Source organism: Danio aesculapii, chromosome 4 (assembly GCF_903798145.1).
Source record: "Danio aesculapii chromosome 4, fDanAes4.1, whole genome shotgun sequence".
NCBI lineage: Eukaryota > Metazoa > Chordata > Actinopteri > Cypriniformes > Danionidae > Danio > Danio aesculapii.
Genome location: NC_079438.1, coordinates 41447081 through 41463430, shown reverse-complemented (window position 1 = coordinate 41463430; position 16350 = coordinate 41447081). Strand labels below are relative to the sequence as shown.

The following is a 16350-nucleotide window of genomic DNA, read 5'->3' as shown; positions in this document are numbered from 1 at the left end:
GTCACGTTAGCGAAGGGAAATGCGATCAGAGATGAAAGATATACAAATGCGAGTAACATGGTTGCAAAGGACATGAGAGTAAACATAAAGCAATCAATCAAGTTAGTTCTGACATTGTGCAACATAAAGCAAAACATACGTGAACACACTTCCTACCACAAAACGTATTGCGCGTGACTCAATTGTCTGAATTGAGAAAATTGCAACTGAACCATGAAGCGGCACTTTATAATTGTTCGTGTCTTTATAATAAGTGGACAAATAGCTTAATTATTGCTAATCATAATCACATTAAAGTGCTATTTCAGCCTCCCGTATTAAAGGCTTGGGGAAGTACAGGCATACACATATGTAGGGTGGTTACTAATAAATGGATTTTTAAGTAATATATTTTGGCATTTGAAAATATATACTTGAAATAAATGTAAAATTTGCATAAAGAAGAAATGATCTTATTAGTTTAAATGTTGAAATGCCTAAATATAGTGTACAAGTCACTTAAAGGGGGAAGAAAATTCATTCATTTTCTTTATTTTATCCATATATTAGGGACACTAAATATATATATATATATATATTAAATAAATAACCTATCAACATATATATATATATATATATATATATATATATATATATATATATATATATATATATATATATATATATATATATATATATATATATATATATATATATATATATATATATATATATATGTTGATAGGTTATTTACATGATATTATATAGTATTATATACAGATATAATAATAATAATAATAATAATAATAGTAATAATAATAATAATAATAAATGTGACCCTGGACCACAAAGCCGCTCTATGTTGCACAGGTATTTGTCTGGACAATATATAGATTTTTCTTTTGTCAAAAATCCTTAGAATATTAAGATTAGTTTCCATGTAGACATTTTTAACTGCAAATATAACAATCTCAATGTTAAATTGCTAATATGCATTACTTAAGGACTGCATGTCAATTTTAAAGACGATTTTGGTAATATTTAGATTTTTTTTAAACTTCAGATTCCACATTTTCAAATACTTGTATCTTGGACAAATGTTGGTCCTGTCCTAGTAATCACTATTAGAGGAAAGCTTATTTATTCAGCCTCTGGAAGGTGTATATCGACACTTAAGACCAGCGTTCGGGAAAGTTACTTTTGAAAGTAATGCATTACATTATTAAGTTACTCTCCCAAAAAAGCAACTATTTGCATTACTTAGTTACATTTTACGATATGTAATGTTACATTACTTTTGAGTTACTTTTGCATTACTTTCTCTTACCTTTGCTGAGACTTGATTTCTTTCATAACTTGCAGGTTTTTAACTTTTTTTTTTAAATAGAGGCTTATTAGTTACAGAAAATCACTGTCCATTGAGACATTTTCCTTTTCTTCAATGTGTTCAAAATAATAAACTCATTCTCTCATTGAGTGTGTAATTCAAGGTGACTACGTTAATTTTAATTCAGCAGTTTATTATTTTAAGAGCTAATTAATTAAAATTAAATGTTTTTTTTAAGTAACTCAAATATTAATAATTAATCATTTTAAGTAATGCGTTACTTTACTCATTACTTAGAAAAGTAATATTATTACATAACTCACACTACTCGTATTGCGTTACCCCCAATACTGCTTATGGTCCAGAGTCTTCTATGTTTTATAATATTGTATTATTAAATTACAATATAAAGATACAGTATCTATGTATATGGACAAGTAAAATTGATAATTATGTATTTTATGTTTTTAAACATGCATTTAAATGTATATTTATTAACTTTTTTCTTCTATGCAACAACATTTTTTAATAGTTGAAATGCTTGGCTCAGTTAATCCAAATTTCCTTTATGGCCTTTATGTTCATTATAAATATGTTTGTGGATGGAGAAGTACCCATGAAGTCCAATTCAGGATGTTTCTCCCATTAATGTGCGCTTTTATAATAGATCATCAGAACTGATTCAAAAACACATAAAAAAACCCGTCAGGTTTCAGTCAAGACAACAGGAAGACGTTTCCAAGTGAGCTCAGGAGCATTCAGTGTATGTAGTAACCATGTTTCCTCTTCTCTGTGTGACAGTCCTGCAGTGCTGCCTGCTGGAGCCTTGAGTCCGAGTCTGCTGTCCATTAAAAGAAAACATCCTCTCCATGTCCTCGAACATATCATCAAACACGTCTCCACCGAAAGAGCTCTGGAAGTGCCTCCTGTGCCTGCTGCGTGCTTCCTCGTGGGCCTTAAAGTGGCTCTGGAAATGTCTTTGGTTGTGAGAGTGAGGATTGTGTCCAAATGCATCATCAAAGTTGAAGTTAAAATGCTGATGGAAGTGCTCAGAGCCTCCTCCTGAGAACGGCCGGCTTCTCGTCTGATCGTACTCCTTCCGCCGGTTGTCGTCTGATAAGGTTTCGTAGGCTAGGAATGACAGATGCGAAGCTTTAATAGAGTAAGTGATGAACACACAGGTGTGGTTTTGAACAGGTATGTGATGGTGACTCACCTTCAGCAATCTCTCTGAACTTTGCTTCTGCGTCAGGGCTTTTGTTTTTATCTGGGTGGAAGCGCATGGCTAGTTTGTGAAAGGCTTTTTTGATCTGCCGGTCGGATGCATCTTTGGGAACACCCAGGATCTCGTAGTAGTCTTTCTCGGCTAGGATCAGCTCTGCAATGAGCAGAATACTCACAGCCACTGTGAACACTGACTGAGCTGTAGCCATATCTGTTAACAGGAAACAACAGTTCATTTGCTGCGAAAATTCACCATCTTTTTGGTGTAAACCAAAAAACATTTTAGCTAAAAAATAAAAAGTAAATAGTTTTTGCTATTAGGCATAAGAATGTGGCCTGTTTAACATCAAACATGTTAATCATTTAGCGTAACAACAACGAAAAAAATCTTGTCAGGCTTATTTTAAAATCATTATTTTCAAACCATTTTACCCATTTGTTAGCAAGAAAGGGGAAAATCATTTCAAACATAGGCTTTTGTATATTTTTAAGAAGTACAGGTCAGAATAAGTATGTTTTTACTTATGTATTCATTAGATTGGATGATGGGGGAGCATTATTTCAGCACTATTTTGACATTTTATCTTCATAAACTTAATTGAATCATGAAAATACACACTTGAGTTTAATAAGATTCATGTGTATATACATTTTTAGAAAACTGAATCGGCTAATCTTTACTCAATCTTAATATTTGCATTTAATATGCCCAAGAAATTGTTGATATATTTTTAAAGAGTTGTTAACTAAGTTTTACATTGCCACTGTGAAAGATGAGGTCTGTATCAAAGCTCTCTGAAATTTAATAATATGTTATATTTGTTGTATTTCAACAGGCTATTACTCGTTTACATTAGATGCTGATTTGTGTGACATGTAAACATGTCGTCAGGTTAATCAATTATCGTGAAAACAAAACCATGTCAAAATGTGACATTTCCCTTAAAGGATTTCGTTTCATTAAAGCTAATATATAATTTCATATTTCTTTCTTCTGATATATGACCGGACATGTTCTTGACAGGTTGAAACTGGGTTACAAATATCTTTTCAACGCTAACGTTCCTCTCACACTTAGAGAGATGCTTATATTAGGACAGAATTCAGAATTATTGTCTAACATTATAGTAACAACAATATGTATATTAAGCTTTTAAGTTATGCTTTGCGGTAAAAGAAAATGTCTGCTTTTAACTTACCCGATGCTTTCCGTCCCAAAGTTGCATCAAGCACAAAACAGCTGATCGCTTTTCTGAGCGCAGTGACAGTGCTGAAGTTTACTGCACCACGACTCGCAAAGTGATTGGCTGATTCCCGCGATGAATGACTATAAGCGTTTTCATTGGTCCACATCAGGTGCACATGGATCACTTCTCAGAGCGTCACTTCCTGTTTGTATAGCCGAATTCGTGAGGTGTCATCCGCATACCGCGAAACTGCGCTGTCAAACTGCAAACTGAAAGTTTCCTGTTTGGTTGTTCTGTAAGACTTTGCTAATGTTTGTTACTTTGTAACACTTTTTACGCAAACCAAAGTGCTTCTGTAATGTAATACTTGTTATATTACTCTACACGAGTTTCAAATTATTTAATTTGAACTAAGTCAATTAATAGTAATACATACATACACGTGCAAACACATATTTTTGTATTACTTATTGTATGTATATCTATTAAATACCTATTTTGGACATACGCACATTTTTTCGCTCATATAAGACACAAACTAATATGCCATTTAGTGTAAAAACAGTTTACATGCCACAAAAAACTAACAAAAAAAAAAACTGCCAGTCATATTTGGAGCAATATTTTTTTATTAAATACTATACAACTACTGTATAACTAAGGAACAGAGTACAGTCCCAAAATGCTCATGAACTGTTGTTCTATATCTTTATACCTTGCCACTCTCCTTCAGACTATTAGGATTTACCTTGTCAACAAGACAGTTTTCATTATTTTAAATCAAATGCAGTATGATGATTACACTTATGTTGTTACATATGTCGTTTCTGTACTAAAGGTTGCTCTGCAAATGAGATTAGGTCAGGCTAAAGATAGATCAACGCATGAAGTGAGAAGAGTGGATACAGAAGACTCGTTTAATTTTTGATGGAAAATCTGACATCTGAAAGGCTGTTCCAGATATATTCCCATATTGTGTACGTGTCATTTTATCTTAACCTTTTAGACATGAAACTGCTTAAACATTAAATAGTTTGTTATTAATAAGAAAATGTAAAAATCATGTTATTTCATTTAAAAATCATTTAAATGTTTAAATCCAAATGTTTGACTTTCTCAACCTTGCAGAGTGATCACATGACAGCATGATCCAGATCATCCAAACCAGTCCAAATAAGACAGGCATGGGGGAAAAAAATTGTACTGATCTTGTTGCTTGAACTTTTCCAACTGAGGTTTTTCTTCTCTTAGTGATAGCAGAAACTGACTGCATGCCAGATGCTGCTGTTACTGTGTGTGTTTGATTACTCTAGATGGCACACAAGCAAAGCTCAGTTCTGGAGTTAGATTGACAGTCTCATGCCAATAAAACAGCATGAAAAACAAAAAAACAATTTTGTGACCACAAAAAAATCAATATAATACAATACAGTATTTATTTATAAAGCACATTTAAAAACAACCAAAATGCCATACATAAGAGTAGTAAAAGAAAAAGTAGGAAAAAAGCTAACAAGACTATTAGATTTAATCAATAAAAGCAATAATAGAACCAGCAGTCAAGGAGTATTAAGAAAAAAGTGAGAGAAAATGGATAGGTCTTTAAAGCACTCTTGAGGAAAGAACAGAGGACGATAGTCTAATGCATTGAGTAAATTGAGATCGCTGGACGGCATATAAAGACAGCAAGTCAAGGTACTGCGGAGCAAGATTATTGATGGCTTTATATACAAATAATATAAATAATATTTTTAAATCGATATTGTTTGTACACTGTAAATTAAAAAAGCTAAGTTCCACGCAATCGATTTGTGTTGGGACAATGGGAAGGAATTAAGTTAACTTGTTCGATTTTACAAATTTAAGTGGATTGAACATAAAATTAAGAAATTGTTACAGAAACAGTTAAAAAACTCAAGAATTGTGCTTCAGCTCAGTTTAAATAAGTAGTTTGAACAAACAGCAAATGTAATTTTTTTAAGGGTAGATAAAATAGCAGTTAGGGTGCCATAGAGTAGTCTAGCAGCTGCATTTTAGACTAGAGAGTGAAGACTGAGCATCTCCATAGTGAGGAGAATTACAGTAATTCAGATGATTTGTTGCAAAAGCATGGGTCGCTGTTTGGAAACTGCTTTTAAGAAAGGTTTGACATTAGAAAGTTGTCGGAGATGAAAAACTCAAGACTTTAACTCTATAGAGACTTGTAAAATTAGCCTATTTCCAAAAATATATTTTTAATTTATTTTAATACTGTCCAAAAAAATCATATTTCAAGACAGCTATATCAAGTATTGATACACAGGGCGCAGCAGAAGTCACAGAGCGGCAAGATCACTACATCTCGGGGTGCTCCCCCTGTTCCCATGTGGTCTCAGTTCAGGTCGGGATACCAGCCAGAGTGCTGGCCCTGGGAGCCACTTGGCCGAGCCTTCATTGTCGGGGTTTTTGCATCATGCGTGTGATGATGTTGGTGTCTGATCGTGACCTCGATGCCCTTTGCTGAGATGTGTCAAGACGATCGAGCATTCTCGTAAACCAGATGGGAGTGTTCAATTACTGTGTGGGCCACAACCGGCACCGTGACCCTTAGCCCCAAGATCGCGGGTAAGACTTGCTCTAATGGAAGAGGCCCAACCTCGAGGCCCCCTATAGCAGCTTCAGCTGGGCGGCATGCTATCCAGTATGGTTTCTCTTCATTCGAACTGGTCATGGTTTTCAAAGGGTTTGAAGGATCCCACTCCAAAAGTCATTGTCCAGTCACAGGAACAGGGGGGGTGTGGGTCTCCACAGGGTTGTTGCTTCCCAGGTCATGGCTCAGGCCTTCGCTCCTCAGCCCGACCGGCTCAACCCTTGGACCCAGTCTTTATCTTGAAGTTACAGATCTGACTTGTGGACTTCCCTTACCCACCTGGTTCCAACACGCCAGAGGCTGTTCACCTTGAAGACCTGCTGCAGATATGAGTATGGACGAGCTTTCACTCGCACTCTGGGCATGAGGAGGGGATTCCCTCAACCCCGATTACTGATCCTTCCCACTGGTTTACTTACGTGCTATCACGCAAGGGTAACTCTGACAAGGAAGCTTTCGCTTGCTCTCTGGGCATGGAGGCAGATCCCTTCGATCCTGGTAATGATCCTTCCTCGCAGGTTCATTATGTGCTCCCACGGGGTAGCTCCAGAGGGACCCCTCTTTTCTCTCTCTTTCACAGAGACTCGTGGTTTCCCGCAACGCTGCCTATGGGTCATGGGAATAAATGCCACTACTATTGTATCTGATCATTTTTGAACCTCCGACTTTCGTCCTTGGCAAACTCTTTTGATTAGATCCGTCTTGCGCTGGTCCAAGAATTTTACCTCTAGTGACGCAATAGGAATGACCCTGGCCATCTCTCTTGATCATGGCCCCAGATTCCGGAAACCCACAGAAAATAGAACCAGGGTCCTATTCCATTATCTGCTGGGGTATTCAGTGGGGCACAATGCCGGCCCTGATTTGAATACTCTTTGAACAGTCCGGTCCCTGAGATCCAAGTATGAGCTTTTTAACTGCAGCAATGTTAGCATGTGCTACTGGAGCTGGAATTACAGCAGTTGCTGGCACCAGACTTGAACTCCAATTGGCCCTCACCCATGGGTTTGGATGCGATCATTCCAAATGCTGGGTCTCGAAAGAGACCTGCATTGTTATTTTTCGTCAGAGAACCATAGGAAATGAATGGGTATCTAGGCTAAATTCATCCATCTGAAAGAAAACATACCGAGCACTCATGGGACAGAAAAGGATGCCATTTGGTTTGTGCTTTACTGGTTGATAAATCATTCAGGTGGATTAAATCTTCAATTCTTTGGGTCAGAGCCTGTGACAATTATTTTGGTGAGCTGTCTATTGGTAATGAAACAAAGTATTTTGATTTCCTTCATATATTGTTCATTTTGTAAACATTTTCAGTATTTGCATTTTCAGCTTATTTGTATTTTCACTGCAGTTATTTAACTTCTAATTCTATAAATTCACGTTAAAAACTACTTTGAGACATTGATCACAGCTAAAGTATGTTGAATAAAAATTTGGTGGTAAAAAATGTTTTTCTGTGCTAACTTAAGAGCAGTAAAAAAAAAAACCTGACTGGTCAATTTTGACCGGGAACACTAAAGTAAGGGATGGGATGTGAACACAACAGGAGGGTTAACATGGCAGTTTTTATAACAAGAGGTCCATGGAAAACAAAGATTTTAAAGGATGGCAATATTAATTATATTCATTTTTGTCATGCGTGACAAAATACAGCATCACATCAACAACCCTGCAGCAGATTTATTGGCCTCATATCCATGATGCAAATCTCTCCACTTTTTCATTTCAGCACACCCTAAAGCTGCTTAACTGGATATGGTGATTGTGAAGGCTATTTGAGTTAAGTATAATCTCACTAATATGGGAAACCATTTTGAGATGATTTGTGCTTTGTGGCCATACTGCATGTTGTCCTGTTGGAAGTAGCCTTAATGAGATGGGTATGCTTTTGCCATTTAAACAAGGCTCAAAAAACTACAGTGAAAAAAAAGTTCCTCATTACACAACCAAAAGCCCGGACCATTGATAGCAAGTTGGATGGATTCATGCTTAATTGTTTATGCCAAATTCTAACCCTACCATCCAAATGTCACAGCAGAAATCGAGACCCATAATACCAGGCAAATTTTCCAATCAGTACTCCAGTTTTAGTAAGACTGTGTGAACTTGGTTGCAACGAGTTGTTATTAGAGTTACTGTTGGCCTTTTCTGTTTGCTCAAAGCAATCTGGCAATTTTTCTCTGAGCTCTGGTATAAATAAGACAGAACGGCCACTCACTTAATGTTTTCCCTATTTCTGATGACCCTCTATAAACCCTAAAGATGGCTGTGCATGGAAATCCCAGTAGATCAGTAGTTTCTGAAATACCACCGACAATCATGCAATATTCACTAATAAGTTACTTAAAAAAACTTTATTCTCCATTCTGATGCTTAGATGACGCGTCAACAAATCGTCTTGACAACATTCCCTAACATTTCATTGCCAGCATTCCTCTACTCAGTCGATTTCATTGAATATTTGTGTTAACAAGCATTATGCTGAAGTGTCATGAGCTTTTTGACAATGTTTTGAGAAGGCATTCAAATATAAGACAACTATATTAGTCCGTGTACGCTTTTAAAAGTATAGTTCACCCAAAAAAATGTAAACTTTATTCCTTGTTTACTCACCCTATAGTGGTTTTAGACCTTTCTGAGTTTCCTTATTCTGTTCAACACTTAAGATGTTATTTCGAAGAAGGCTGAACACCTGTAACCTTTGACTTTCTTAGTAGAGAAAACAAAAACCATAGAAGTTAGTAGTTTTCGATTTCCAGCTTTCTTTAAAATATCTTCTGTGTTCAACTGAAGAAAGAAACTCAGAAAGGTTTTGAACATGTAAAAGGTGAGTAAATTACAAAGGTTTCCTTTTTGGGTGAGCTATCCCTTTAAAGGGCTATTAAATCATAGACATTTTAAAATTGAGTTCTTTAAAACACAAACAATTCAAATAAAACACCAAAAATTGTGCATTTTTTAATTGTATACATGTACAGTATGTCATGTGACCCCATGCACATCATAAATCCGTCAGCTTGAATTTAATATATATTTAAGTTTAATATAAAGCTCCAAAATGTTTCAAATAATTTTTTTGTCATTATTTTTGTAATACCGACAGTTTACATGATAGCCACATAATGGCATAATCACCAACTTTTTGTTCCATCAGTAATTCTCCTTCAAGACTTGCGCTGCCTTTTACCATTTAAAAACCTATTATTTAATATGTGTATAAATATATATACATGTCAGCAGTCAAATCTAACCGAAGCCCCAGGAGGAGCTTTTAGACTCCTCAGGACAAACTGCACATTAAGTAAATGAGATTTGGTAAGTGCTCGCTTGCCAGAATTATTTCTAGATGGGAAACACTTTGTCTCCCATCTAGAGTTTTCCTGTCAGTAGAACTATACTTTATTGCTGTTGTGTTGTTGCTTCTTGAAAATATGAGGAAATTAATTTAATAAACACTCTTCCTTTCCATCCATACATGGCCACATGGTGTCAGTGTGGCAGAGATCATGTCACGGTTATACAAGTGATGTCTATTCACAGACTGGCAGAGAGCATTAAAATAGTAAATAGCAATGACCTACAGTAAATAACAGGGTTTTGAATGGAAAAAGGCAGCGTGAGTCTTGAAGGAAATTGCTAATGGAACAAAAGGGTGGTGCTTATGCCATTATGGCATTGAAAATGCAGTCTTCATTACAAACAAAATACATTCTTTCAAACATTTCAGTTGACTTCAGCTAAAGGATGCTCTTTTAAAGGAGCTTTCTGCAATTGTATTGATCAACATAAACCCTGACCTAGAAAAAGCAATGATTTTAGAATGATTAAATCTTTAAAAGCAGTCCATATTCCCTCTTTAGCTTAGCTTTTACTTCTCTAACAATGTATCTCTTTTTGATGAGTCACATGATGCATTTCTCATTTGGAAAATAATAATCTGCTAATTGACTAAATCTAAACCTTGGTCAGAGATGAAATGTTTCATTTTGTTGTCTGCATGTTAAGAAAAAAGAAAATCTTCTTTAATGTTAAAATATTAGTGAAATATTTTTTCATTGTCATTCATCATTACATATATATTTATGCCAAAATAAAGACAACCTACTTATTTAAAATACATTAAAAATGAAATAGATCATAAAATCATAATCATAATGATCATAAAATATTTCTTTATTATATTTTTAGTGATTATGATCTTCTTGCTGACAAATGGGTCAATATAATGAAGGATAGTGGCAAAGTATTAAAAATTATAATATAATTGTATATTAAAATCTACCCAATAACTGGTTGGGTCACCCTTAGCTGCAGCAATTGCAGTTGAGCATTTTCAATAGCTTGCAATGAGTTTGTTACAGCACTCTCATCTTTTGCAGAATTGTTTTAATTCAGCCACATCGAAGGGTTTTCGAGCAATTGCCTTTTTAAGGTCATGCCACAGCATATTCAGGTCAGGACTTTGACTAGGCCACTCCAACGTTTCTTCAGCCATTCTGAAGTGGACTTGCTGGTGTGCTTTGGTTCATTGTCCTGCTACGAAACCCAAGTTCGCTTCAGCTTAAGGTCACTAGCAGATGACCAGATATTCTCCACCACCAAATTTTACATTTATGATGTTTTTTTCTGAAGTGCGATGTTACTTTTATGGCACACAAAATGGGACACACGCCTTCCAAAAACTTTCCTAGTCCACAGATTATTTTCCCGAAAGATTTGGGATCACCAAGATGTTTTATAACAAAACTGTGACAAATCTGTATAATATATTTGCTCAGCAGTGATTTTTGTCTTGAAACTCTGCCATGCAAACCATTTTTGCCCCGTTTTTTTCTTATGGTAGAGTCCTGAATATGCACATTAACTGAGTCATGTGAGGCCTGCCGTTCTTTAGATGTTGCTGTGAAGTCTTTTGTGCCCTTTTTGATGAGCTATCGTTGCGCTCTCGGTGTAATTTTGGTTGGCCAGTCACTCATGGGAAGGTTCTCCACTTTTTTCCATCTGTAGATAAAGGCTCTTGCTGTGGTTCACTGCAGTCCCAACACTTTAGAAATTGCTTTATAACCTCTTCCAGACTGGTAGATCTGAATTGTTATCTTTCTCAGTTGTTTTTGTATTTCTTTGGATCTCAAGGTCTAGGTCCCAAGGTCTTAAGGATCTTTTGGTCTACTTCATTTTGTCAGGTAAGTCCAATTTAAGTTATGTCTTGATTGCACACAGGTGTGGCAGTAATCAGGCCTGGGTGTGGCTAGAGAATTGGAATTTAGGTTTGATAAACCAGAGTTTTGTTTTAACAGAACCACTTTTTATAGTGTAGTTTTGGATTTTGTTTTCCCTTAATAATAACAACTTTTATTTTAATAACTGTGTGATGTGTTTACTTTTGTTATATTTGATTAATATTTACATTTGTTTGACGATCTGATTTGACAAAAAAAAAAAAAAAATTCTGTAAGGGGACAAATAATTTTTCACATCACTGTATATATACCCTCAAATAAGCTCTGCTACTTTATCATCATCAACACAAATCAACAACAACAAAAATCATTTTGTAATTGAATTTCCCTTTAGATAGGATCTTAATTCTACTATGTAATCAATTTAATTAGTTTTTGGTATTTAGACTGTTGATACACAGAATACCATTTTAGTCTGTGTAATCTTGATAAAAATGTGCCCTTATTTTAGTTCCAGCAAAAATAATCAGGTGAAAAACGAAAAGCTGATAAGTGCAGCATTAGTAAGTCAGACTGTATTATTGTCAATGTCCTTTGTGTTATAATGCAGCCTTATCCAATCTCGTTTTCCTATTGCTCAGAAGCCATTTCCTAGGTTTCTTATTAACACCTTACTGTATTCGATAAAGAGCATAAAATACTCCCCTTTCTCCTTCCCTCCTGACCTTTGGCTACAAAGGTTTCAACCATTTTTTATCAGCCTTTAAATATGCTCTAATCCCATTTCCCAACAGCTACCTTGGATACAGGTGCCTTAGGCCTTCATTTAGCTTCAAGTTTGTGCTCTGACCATTTTTGTTGTGCCATTCGACAGTTTGATAAAGGTTAGAAGCTTTTTATAAGGATTTTACAATCATCTATAACCACTGAGACCATATAATATTGCTCATTCTCTTTCATATGAATGCTCAAGTCTTTTTTATTATTACTAGTGGACATATTGGTGCACAATTATAGCCTTACATATTCAAATAATGTAATATATGGTCCACTTTTAACCTCTGAATGTGTGAAGAACTATATTCAGATGTCTTGAATATTTAATATCACTTTATTATTTATGTGAACAGAGAGAAATTAGAAACAGGGAGACATTTCTGGAGGGAAATGGGATTATTAGTCTGATTGCTGAGAATCATAACTGATATTTGTATGAATTTATATTTCTCATTTCATTTGACTGGGCTTTGTTTAAAAGGATTTTGAAAGCCACTTTCAGACGAAACAGGCTTTGTAGTGAGAATAAATTTGTGTGTGTGTGTGAAAGTATGACGGAATTGCACAGTGACTATGGAAACCGTCACACAAAATGTTAATCCTATAGAAAGTTTTTTACAAGCCGATTTGCATTTTTATTTAAATGTGCATTGGAAAAAGTAACAATACTTTAATAACAGCGAATGCACAGCACTGACCTAAAGCTATTCATTCTTCATAAATTAAACAAGAGACAAATTAAATAAAAATGTGACCTGTACAATCAAAAATACATTGAACAACAATCACATGCTGCACACAGTACAGTATAATTAAACCTTTGTCTATACATACATATTCTTGGAAATAATTATACACTAATCATTGCTTGATTTACTTTAAATAAGATCCGTTTTATGAAAAATACAAGATATTATGATGCAAATGAGTCACTTGCAGAATGGCAGGTGCAATTTATTCCTATCATCTGTCAGAAAGTCCAAGAAAAAATTACCTTTCATTGTACAGCTCAGTACATGCAGCAATTAAAAGATACTTGACCTCTTAACAGAAGTACTAATGCTATATTTCACTTGATGTCCATGCCAAAACCACTTCACTTTATGAAAGAATTGGATTAATCACAGCCTCTTCGGTGAGGTTTTAGCTGTAGTACAGGTAGATCCATGGGTTGGTGCAGCTGTTGAGGCTGGCGAGAAGCATGATGGTCACAAATACCGGCCCTGTAGAACATATGAGACCTTTTAAATAAAGACAAAACAAGCAATGCTTCTATATAGGACTCTTCTATATCAAACTCCGAAGCTCTTCTGGGTGAAAGTATTGCCTGAGTGCACCATCTGGTGTCTTCCAGACAAGCAAAAAATAATGCGGTTTAATCTGATCAGGTCTTTTGAGAGCTACTAATGAATGTATTTAGTGAAGGTGTTTCTGATAGATCTGCTGCTGTGGGGAAATTGACAGTTAACACAGGAGAACAATGGCTGTGTCTAATCATACTGTATACACGTATATGATGATTCATTGATGGTCTTTTAGTCGCATCCATTATAGGTAATATATTAGTTAATACATTTTTTTATTGCAACAAGTGGTTATGAATTAAATATAGCAATGTTAAATTGAATTAAATATATTCTCTTATTTTTTCATGCAATACCCGATTTACCAGATTTAATTTACATTTATTTATTTATTTATTATTATTTAGTTTGTGTGTGTGTGTGTGGGGGGGGGGGGTTGTTTTTGAAAACAATAATAACTGAAAAATAGTTTCTCATAAATAATTAATAACTGTTACACGTTTACACTTGATCATTTAAGTAAAATGTAATGTAAGTAAAATATTAAATGCAAAACAAATATCATTTCATTATAATATTTCATTTTATGATAATAATTCTTTATTGAAAGTACATATTTAGGATCCTGCGCTATAATTTTTGGTGTTTGGACAGACAGAGGACTGTTTTTTTATGTTTTATCACTTGAACCTGGACATAAAAACTACAAAATAAGGCAGAAATGTCTGGAAATGTTTACAGTTTTTAAAAAATAAGTAAAATATTCCGAAATTTTATTATGATCGTTTTAAAAGACATGTATAATTTTCCTAAATGTAGGCAAGTTACATAATATGGCATTCATATAATGATCAGACAGTCCAATATTCCAGTGACATTCAAGATGCTCTCTGAATTACACTGGGAGATCACCAACATCGAGTATCACACTTCTGTCATTAAGGCAAAAACTACATTAAATGCGCTTTTTTATTTTTATTTTTTTCATTGCAACTTTGCACTGAAATAATTAAGCTGTATTATGTTGTATTAACTCATAGAACTGCACGAAAGAAGTTCGTCAGACTTTTGGACACCACTTTTCCATACCTTGCGTCGGTGCGCTGCTCGGACTCCAAGCTGACCAGAGCTGCACAACAAAGAACGGGCTCCAGCACAGAGTATAAACCATAATAATGATAAAAGTCATTTTGACTGTCTTCAGCATCGCGCTGGAGATCCCTTTAGTGCTGGAGCGCCCATCACCAGCGCTGCCCTGCAACGCTTTCCTCTTCATGTTGAAATAAATCCCTGCGCAAATCTTGATCTGACAATACATCAAGATCACAGCTGGCAGGACAAACACGGACAGGGTGATCCACGTTATGTATATTCTCCCTCCCCAAGGCTCGATAAACGTCGCCCAGCAATCGAAAACATCCTTTTCAACTTCTTGAAGGGAGAAGATGAAGATCTGCGGCGCGCTGAACGCCAGTGAAATCAGCCAAGCCGCGCTTATGGACACGTACCTCCGGAAAGACCCTCGAAAAAACGACACCATGGGTTTGCAGACCGCGTGGTAGCGGTCTATGGTCATGGCCACGATCATATACGAAGACGCGAACATCCCGACCACTTGAAGATACTTGACAGATCTGCACACCAGATCAGAGCCTCTGAACCGGTGCGTAATTTCCATGGAGAGCTGCGGCAGGACTTGGAAGAAGGCGACCACCAGGTCTGCCAGACACAGGTGGAGAAGAAACAGCTGAGTTCGAGTGTGTCGCTTTCTCTTTTTCCAGAGGGCGTGGAGCAGGAAGAAATTGCTACATGTTGCCAGCACGAAAACGCATCCCAGAACTGCAGCTTTGACGAGCGCGAAGTGTCCGTCGGATAAACCAAACGCGTCGTGCGCGCTGGAGCAGTTCCCAGCGCTGCAGTTCAGGTTATCGGCCATTGTTAATTCAATCCAAACTCGGAGCTTTTAATGAGCGTGATTTTGTGTGTTATGTCAGGGGTGTTTGACTCCTGCGGTTGAGCGCTGACGCACAAGGCGCAAAGTGGTGCTCAACACTGCAACTAGCCTACCTGTGTTCACACACGTCAGTCGTTCAGTCATACGCTCAATAACGCTCGATAAAATGCACATACACTTGAGTTTTTTAATCGAGTGGCGATAAAGTGGTGACCAGTGTTGGGTGTGATTAGTTACAAGTAGTTACTGTGATTAAATTACTTAACCTGATAAAGTGAGGGATTCATTTGCATTTTCAGGCAATGTAATTACTTATAGTTGCCATAAAGAGATAGTTCTCTCAAATAAAAAGACAATTTACTCACTATTTATTCGCCCTCAAGTGGTTTCCAAACCTTGTTTCTTTATTCTGTTGAACACGAAAGAAGATGAAAACCTGAAACCCTTGACTTCAATAGCAGGACATCAGTGGTTGCAGGTTTCCAACATATTTCACAGTATCTTCTTCTGTGTTCAACAGAATAAAGTCTAACAAACGTTTCTCAATGTTGTTAAGTGCAAATCCAGTGTTGGTACTGTGATGCATGTATTCATGAGACTGTGACATGATTAAGACACACTGGAAAGAAATCGACAAATTGGTTCAGAAGATTATTGGTAAACCTTTTGCCCTATCTCCAGTTATTTATCTTCTGAATTGTAAAACAGCTCTAAACCTTACTCATGGACTAGAATCTGTTACACTTTTGTACGTATCTAGCAAGAAAGTGTATTCTTTTGTTG

The 16350-nt window shown here is 35.9% G+C and overlaps 2 protein-coding genes across 2 annotated transcripts; both read right to left on the bottom strand.

The window, feature by feature from the left end:
• Positions 1-722: 722 nt before the first annotated feature.
• On the bottom strand, positions 723-3790 carry dnajb9b (DnaJ heat shock protein family (Hsp40) member B9b). The gene is made up of 3 exons (XM_056455059.1): positions 3730-3790; positions 2523-2741; positions 723-2437 (listed from the first exon to the last, which is right to left on the bottom strand). Exons 2-3 carry the CDS (start codon positions 2737-2739, stop codon positions 2055-2057), a joined length of 600 nt encoding a protein of 199 aa, XP_056311034.1. The 5' UTR covers positions 2740-2741; positions 3730-3790; the 3' UTR covers positions 723-2054.
• Positions 3791-13393: 9603 nt separating this feature from the next.
• Positions 13394-15639, bottom strand: avpr2l (arginine vasopressin receptor 2, like). The gene is made up of 2 exons (XM_056455058.1): positions 14703-15639; positions 13394-13532 (listed from the first exon to the last, which is right to left on the bottom strand). Exons 1-2 carry the CDS (start codon positions 15547-15549, stop codon positions 13453-13455), a joined length of 927 nt encoding a protein of 308 aa, XP_056311033.1. The 5' UTR covers positions 15550-15639; the 3' UTR covers positions 13394-13452.
• Positions 15640-16350: the final 711 nt, after the last annotated feature.